Source organism: Belonocnema kinseyi, chromosome 5 (genome assembly GCF_010883055.1).
Source record: "Belonocnema kinseyi isolate 2016_QV_RU_SX_M_011 chromosome 5, B_treatae_v1, whole genome shotgun sequence".
NCBI classification, from domain to species: domain Eukaryota; kingdom Metazoa; phylum Arthropoda; class Insecta; order Hymenoptera; family Cynipidae; genus Belonocnema; species Belonocnema kinseyi.
Genome location: NC_046661.1, coordinates 32,167,354 through 32,176,047, shown reverse-complemented (window position 1 = coordinate 32,176,047; position 8,694 = coordinate 32,167,354). Strand labels below are relative to the sequence as shown.

Genomic DNA, 8,694 nt, shown 5'->3' with positions numbered 1-8,694 from the left:
TCAGATCAGAGTGGATTTCAAATTGAAATGCACTCGGGAAGAACACTAGCTATTGAAGGCGAAAAGCAAATTGAATGTCTTGTAGAATCTGTAAGTTCAACGACTCACAGTTACACAATTCAGCCACTCATTTCAGGTGATGGGAGACTGCTTTCCCCATTATTCATTGTTTTAAAAGAAATTAAAGGAACCTTTGGACCGGTAGTAGAATCCGAATTATTCAAGCCATCAAATATTTACGTGATGCCTTCCGCTTCTGGCAAACTGACTTCAGGTATGATATTTATTACTGATGATTACAGTTTTTAACTTATGTCACGTGAATAAAAATGAGTTTTCAATGGTTACAGAACATTTCAAAACATGCCTGAAGGATGTGTATTTTCCCAATGTTGGGCATTCAAGTGTCTTATTAATTGATTCGTGGAGTGGGCATTGCCCTGATGCTGTAAAGGAAGCAGCACCTCCAAACAAAATTGTTGATGTAAAAATAATTCCAAAAGGAACAACAGGCAAAATTCAGCCACTAGATGCTTTCGGCTTCCGAGTGTGGAAAAATTACGTCCGTCGCTTCGAGGATAGTGTAACATTAATGAATGAGGATATAGAACTTCATAAACGAAATAACACTATAAAACTCCAATCCTTGATACATAATCAATTGTCATCTCCTCGATACAATAACCTATTCAAATATTCATGGTATAAAAGTGGCTACGTTGAATCAAAGCCAAATGAATTTTATAACCCCGTAGATTTTAGTTTTGGTAATGATTGTAATGAGCGTTGTGAAGTTCCTGATTGCTCTAACCCAGCAATTGTAAGATGCTCTTGGTGTAAGAAATCATTATGCTTGAAACATTTTTTTAATGATTATCATTATTGCCAGGATTATAAAAAGTAACATTAAAACTCAAAACTATTGAAATATTAAATTTTTGAAACAATTTTTGTACTTTGAATCATTAATTTTTTATTACCTTTGAAAGTCCCATAGAAAAAGAATAAAATCATAGAGATACGACAATATCTCTTGTGGGGCTGGTTCACCCCTTATTATAGGTTTTTTATTAAGGTGAGAACAGTCGATTTCGTATTTGGATATTGTGCATACTGCCAAAATTTTTTTCGTCAAACTAAAAAAACTAGTATTTTCATATTGAAAAGGGTGTCATTTTTTTATTGAAAAATAGGGGTTGATACATTAGTGGGGTAAAGAATTCTAATTCAATACCAAGGATGTGAACTAAAATTATTACACGTTTTACGCCACTGAATAGTCCAAGGGTATTTTTAAGTAATGAAAAAATAATACTTGTGATTGAATTTTAGGGATGAATTCATTTGTAAGAACTGATTTCAGAAAATTTCAAACTACATCAACTTTACTTAACAATTTTAATAGTATCCAAGAGTTCACCATGATATAGTAATGGAATAACGAAATATAACAGTATAAATGTTAGGGGTAGCTCACCCCCTCAAGGGATTTTTTTTTTAACTTCAAGGGTGGGTTTCACCCCTTAAATGGACTTATGGGCACGTATAAAAAAATATGTGTCGAATATTTTTTGATGTTCAATAACATATCACAATTTCAAGAAAATCGGTGAGGTACACCTCGGGTACCTTCCTTGTTAGTAAGATTGATCTTTATGATTAGTGTTAATTCTAAAAGTTTTTCTTTATTGTTATCTTTTCGCTAATGATTCGAATTTTTTTGACATCATATTACATCACTTATTTGTTTCTAACAGATCTTTTACATTACAGATCAAAAACTGTGCAATTAGAGAAAATAAAACACAGAATTGTTCAAGAAGTCGAACAAACTGAACAGGAGGACAAATGTTTGTTGGAGTACAAACAGGAAATGAATTTGCTTATGCAAGAAAAAATGGCACATGTGGAAGAACTTCGACAAATACATGCCGATATCAATACGGTACGATACGTTTTATTAGGAAACTATGTCATAGTAAATAGAACTTTAATGTAGATTCAATAACAAAAATGTAATCGATTTTATAGATGGAGTCCGTAATAAAACAAGCCGAAGAATCTCGAAACAGAGCACGGGAAACCGCTAAGTTGATTCACATAAACGACTATCAGCCTCTAAAACATGACATCGATCGCATGAGAAGAGATTACTTAGGCCTCGAAAGACTACCTGAATTATGCGAAACAGAGTCTGAACTAATTTCTTCCGAGTGTGTATCAAATATTCCATGTTTAGGGAGGACAACTTTATGCAAGTGAATAATTTTTCAAAAGGAGTAAAAGTCATCAAATATCAGTTTTTTTTCTTCATATTTTCGAACCATTCTACGTAATTTTGAAGTCGAAAAATATATAATACGGGGCCAGTTGCTGCATGATGCGTTTTGTCACATTAAGCGCATACAGATTATTTGTCAAACCAGATTTTTTTTGAAAAAGTTGCAAAAAAATATCGATTTTGTTAATTTTTGCTTTCTATTGCATCCAAAAATGAAGTGTTCTTACCAAATTCAAGTAGACAAAATTCTACGTAAAATTAAAAAAATAAAATAAATCGAAACCAATTTAACTCAATTAGGTTTCTAGTGATGTGTATTTGAAGTAATTCGCTTTTCTAGATTCAATCTGAATCGGATCGTTTTGAAGAGAATATGTGATTTACCTCTAGAAATATTCAGATAATTGTGAACTTTGAGAGATCAATTGAACATTGTTATTTTTTGGAATTACTGCAGAGTGTGTCTACTTTCACTCATACGTGGAACACTTTTATAAAATTTGTATATTCAGCGATACAGATTAATTTATGCAAAGTAGTGATTTTGCGTAAACAATAAAGAAATAACGGATTGTTTCAGTTGATGACTCGGATTCTATAATCACCCATACATTTTTTGCACTGAACGTAGTTGGCTTCTGGAGACTTTTCAAACAAGTTTCGAGTTTTAATTTTAAAAGTGCATATTCTTTTAGAAAGTTTACTTGCAGTCGGAAAGTGGTTCAGGAAGTTATAAATATGTTTTCTACGAAAAGAATTCTTTGATATAAATCATGAATAAAAAGTTAAGAAGGTTTCATTTAGGTCGTGTGGCCCGTTTGTTTTCGCGCATGTATCAACTCTCCACGTGTTCAAATAGAAGTGCAACTTCGTACAGCTAAACGATTTCAAAATTTTCTGCTTCCCCAACTCAAATTAGTGAAAAGCTTGATAGAACTAGTACACAATATGCCAAAAATTTACTGAAAAGGCTTTGATCTGTTTATTCGTTTTACGAATAATTCGCCCCATAAATTATCATGCTTGTTTCACTTCCTATCCTTGTTGGTAGGTGGACAATTATTTTCTATTCAAAATATTTATAAGAACACTTAATTTGTATAAAATCACATGAAATTATCAAGTTTTTTTTCTCATAGATATTAATTTACTAGAAAGATGTAAATTACTCAACGATAAAACGCAAATGATCTTTTTTAAAATTGCATTTGAGAAACAGAAATGAAAACTTGGATGCATGTCTGTTTAGAAACATCGAAATTAAACGAAACAAGAAACACATTGCACTATACATAACTGCGTATAGCTTCTTACTTCTACTCATTCTTTTAACTTTATACGCCTTATCAGTAACAAACGAATTAAAAGAAATATAATTTAAATAAATAATTTAGTTTATTAAAGTCTGACTAATAAATAATATGTAGTTTAGAGCGAAGTTGCACTTCCGCGTGAACGGGTAGAATTGATACATGTACGAGAAGAAACGGGCCACGCGCCCGAAATAAAATCTTTGTAACCTTTTTATTTCAAAAAAGGAAAAAGCTAGAACTTTTTTTTCATGAAAAAAAGATGGGAAATTAAATTTTCTAAAAGAATATGTACTTTTAAAATGAAAACTCGAAACTTGTTTGAAGTCTCCAGAGGCCACCTACATTCAGTGCGAAAAATTTATAGGCGGTTATAGAATCTGAACCCTCAAATGACCGTAACTCGAAACTTAATGGGGATAGATTTTAGTGTTTTTTTTTTAAATTATATTTACACTCGGAGAAAAGATTTAGTTGATTCAATAAAACAGTTTGTTCAACCTACTTTGTTTGTTGAAACTAAAATATTTGGTTAGGTCAAATACATTCAACATACCGAAACGGATTACGTCAGCCCCCTCTGGTGGCCAGTTTGCGCGCCGAATAGTGTCGAAAACATCCTGCGCCGTGTCATCAATTTATGAAAAACTGAGTTCTACGAACACTGGGACACTCAGTGAAATTTATCGCAAGACTGGGGCCTGTAACAACATCCAGAACATTTTCAATGTTAGTACAACCTTTAGTTCGCAAAATGCAGTTTAGTTCACTGGTGCAGGCTATCTAACCTAGAAATCCACAATTGATGAAAGAACTCCAAACAAATGTATGGAAGAAGCCTTTCTGTCAGATTTGGTGAAAGTTCGGTTTTCTGATGCTGTAAGTGATGATTATCAAAATTTTTAATTCATAAGAAGGACTCTTTCCATACATTTTGTAGGACCGTTGATACGAGGGTTGTTGATTCAAACAAAATATTTGTTTGGATTAACCAAAATATGTATTGTAATCAATCAAACTATTAACCAAAAAATTCGTTTGATCAACCGAAGATTTGATTGACCATATAGTAATGTATTTATTTTTTTGGTCCAACCAAATGTTTCTTGAATCAACCAAACTTTTTTCTGAGTGAAGAGTTTTGTCTTCTTTAATTTTGGTAAGAACCCTTTTAGTTTTCATATGCAGTAGAAAGCAAACGTCCACACAAACGTGTTTTTTCTACCCTTTTAAAAAAACCTGGTTTGGATATTGAACTGTTCTAGAGATTTACTTAAATTGTTGTTTAAAATGTCAAATGCTCTAATTTTTTTATATTGAAAGCTGTTCGGCAGTTAACGCAGTCAAATTATTAGGAATTAAACATTTTTAACCCTCCCTTGTCATAAAATTATGCCTAGGAGTCAGTTTACGCAGCACAACAATGCATAAATTTGTATTTTAATGTGTATGATGCCTGTCTTATTTAACACATAACCACTGCATGAAAAGATTAAAGTTTATCGGAGAATACAGCATTCTTAAATGCATAAAGTTGACGTCCCTATCCATATTTCAAAAATAACATTTCACCAACGTACCATTTCGATTTATCATTAAGAAAAATAACTAAATGTAATTAATGCTTCATTCTATAGTTACTTCGATCGACCCGTACAGAAATCCGAATGGCGGATGGACCTACGCAGCGATGAAATTATGTCATCTGTGAACATGCATGGCCATCCAGGACACCCGGGAGGGAATACATTTTTGGCTCCTCAACCGCTTCAAGGTTCAAGTAAATCGGAACAGAGGCCATTGCCACCGGCTCCTTGTCCACCACCGGGGCCCACATTCAGGTATTCCTGGTATAACTCGATTTTTCTTTGCGAATCGTTATGCGGAAATCAAATTTCGAATGCATTTGTCTGCCTTTCATTGCTCATTCAAAGCTATAAGTATTTTGTAGTACCAAACATATTTTACTAGTATTTTGCACAATTTGACCTATCAACTGACTAGCGACTATTTTCAACCCGGCTAGTCCGATAGTCTCCGCAATCCTTTCATGTAAGCGCATGCCACCTACTTTAATTTGTAAATTGTTTGAAAATTGCTTTTTATGCAGAGTTTCAATATAGAAATGTAAGTTCTAAATTTTGGTCAGCTAGGGTTTCAAGCCATTGGTGAGCTTGTCTAGGATAGTGAAGGTCCCAAGGAGTATGTGAGATCTCGTGGGATAAGGCGGGTCCCGAGGGATAGATGGTGTCTCGTACTTTTGGTGTGGTCCTAAGGGATAGGCGGAATCCCTGGGAATAGGTTGGGCTTTGTAGGCTACCTGGGTTCCTGATAGATATCTGTAGTCCCGAGGGAACATGTCTTTTGACGGATATTTTGAGAATGTCTCGAAGACCTTTTAAAATCATGAAAAGATCCAAAAGATGTCAAGTCAATTGACAAAGGTATATTCTAAGGAAGTCTTTAGGATCTCCCGGTGCCCACTGGGAATTATTTTTTTATTATTGCCCCATTGCGTCATTTCGCTTTCGGGGTAGGCGTCACTCACTCGGTGGGTAAAGGTTATTTATTTCAATAACACGTTCGTTCAGCAACAGTGCTCCGTCCCAGGTTGCTGATCAATCTCTCTAGCAATCACCCTAAGTGAAAATCCTCACAAAGTCGTCATGTGAGGTTCCCCACTTCGGTTCATTAGTATCCAAGGTCTTGTGTTTCAGGCGTAATTCACTCTACTCATACTCTTTTTATTAACTATTTTCCACCATACTTTCCTGTCCTGGCATACTTCTCTAGCTTCTTTTACGTCCATGCATTTTTTCATGCAGGCGCTCGTGTTTCTATTGCTTCTTATGTCATTTCTAACTAGGGTCGCATTCACACATCTAACCATTTTTTCCGCGGTCGGCCTCTGGGCACACTGCCATTTACTTTACCTTGATACACTTGTTTCGTTGTTTATTTGGAATTTTCTGTATATGCCCGAACCATCTTAACCGATTTCTTCTCCATATGTCTATTAGCGTCTCTTCCGCGCCATATTCTTTGAGAGTTATCTCGTCACTCACTTTTTCCATTAGAGTTTTCCCGCATATTATGCGCATGAAACTCATGTCAATTTCGTTAATTTTACTCGTATCTTTTCCTTGATCTTCTTTCCTTCGTTTATGCGTCTAACTAACTCTTCATCTATCTTCCCGTCCCTAGTAAATAAGCTACCAAGGTATACGAACTTATCAACTTGTTCAGTTCTCTCATTATTTAATACAATATTGCATAGTGTTTTCTCACTATTTCTTTCGAACACCATAGTTTTCGTTAATTTTGAGGCCAATGCTCTTCATGCTTGCCTTCAGTTTATTCAACATTCTTTGCAAGCCTCCGATTGACTCTGGTCATAACAACCTTATCATCTGCGAAGGCTAACCCACGTACCCTTACTGTTTCGAGATCCAAACCTTTTTCATCCAAAAACGCTATTATTAAACACTTGTCCATGAATAATATAAATAACCATAAAGACATAACGCATCCTTGTGTAACAACTTGCATAGTATCGAAACAGTCACTCAATTTCCCATTTACCCTTACACTCGCATTGCTACCTGTATATATTGTTTTATCGCTTGTAGTAGCCACCCATTGACTCTGTACTCTTTCAATAATTCCTAAAGTTTACTTCTATCTACCTTGCTAAAAGCTTTTTCTAGGTCAAAAAATGCACAAAAAACTTTTTTTCCTATTCAAACTTTTTTCTGTGATCTGCATTCAGCTAAATATTTTGATCCGTACATGACCTTCCTGGAATAAAACTTCATTTTTTTATACAGCAGTTTCTTGCTTCCTTCAAAGTCGTTTTGTATTTTCATCTCTTCTTCCGTTCAAATTTTATCTTTACTTTCCTTAACCAGTCGTTTAAGTATCATCTTTTTATGCCTGTAATAATTTTTACGTCTATTTCTTTCTTCATCGCTAAGACCTGCGATGTTCAAAGTTCTTTTGTACGCTTGCTTTTTTTTTTGCTTTTTGGGCAGTCTCAATTTCATCATTCCACTATGCATCGCCAGGCATTTTTCCTACAATCGCGGTACCACACGCTTCAATCGCACATCTAACAATGAATGATATGCAGGAAATTAGTCCATGCGCCCTCCATATCTTGGTTTCTTATAAGTGTCTCTAAAGTTTCCCTTTTTCTTTATCCCTGACGTAAGGCCAGGCGTGGATTTACCATAGGGGCAGAATGAGCAGTGTCGGGCGAAAAATTTGGAACGGAATTTTTCTCAAATTAAAAAAAAAAACAATCATTTTATTATCGTGAATTAATCATGAATCGATTGAATGTTAATGAGTTGTTTTTCCGCGGCTATTTCGTATCCTAAACTACCTTACTTGAGTGCGTGTAGATGTAAATGTTCGTATCTGAAATCAAAGGATGTACAATTTACATACATTCTTCTGCATTTTTCAATAATTATTCGTTTAAATTACAACAATTGTTTTAAATAAGTTACCAAAAGTTAGTAAAAAAAGTCATTAGTTCGTAAAAAGGCGGCACTCCGACCTGCACTGAAACGGGCATATATATAATTAAAAATTTGTCATAAGGACAACCGCAGGATTTCGCCGGCAGCGTGTGCTAATCTGAAAAATTGCACCCGCTTCCAGCGAAATCGCGGTAAAATTTCAGCGATAACCAAGTCTCACAACCGTGAGATAGGTGGTTACAGTCTGTAAAGGAATCAATACGACGATGCAGCAAAAGCCTCGTGCACCCTAAGAACACGGAGTGACTCAAGGACAACCGCCTTCTGCATTTTTCCCGCAAGTGTTCTAGCATATTGTTGACACGCAGGGATGCTTTTTAGGCTATTAGCAAGTGAAAGTTTGGCACCTCCAAGAGCGCCGATGATAAGGACGATTAGTGTAACAGAATATTCCGTGTACAATCGTTGCAACTCCCTTATAAGGTCTCGATACCTCTCTTTCTTTTCATTCTCCTTAGCTATGATGTTTTTGTCAGCTGGTGCCGAAAATTTGATAACGAACATGGTTCGCTTCTCGAAGTCAAGAAGAACCATGTCAGGCCTCGAGTGAGCAACAGAA

General features: G+C 35.2%; 1 protein-coding gene across 4 annotated transcripts in view; it reads left to right on the top strand.

The window, feature by feature from the left end:
* LOC117173959 (zinc finger C4H2 domain-containing protein) overlaps positions 1 to 8,694 on the top strand; it is a 36,543-nt gene that overhangs the window by 15,644 nt on the left and 12,205 nt on the right. The window contains exons 2-4 of one of the 4 annotated variants that reach the window (XM_033362605.1): positions 1,774 to 1,945; positions 2,032 to 2,258; positions 5,229 to 5,441. In XM_033362605.1, the coding sequence (XP_033218496.1) occupies positions 1,774 to 1,945; positions 2,032 to 2,258; positions 5,229 to 5,441 (612 nt within the window). The remainder of the gene's footprint in view (positions 1 to 1,773; positions 1,946 to 2,031; positions 2,259 to 5,228; positions 5,442 to 8,694) is intronic. The other 3 variants (XM_033362606.1, XM_033362608.1, XM_033362607.1) reach the window with 3 other exon arrangements.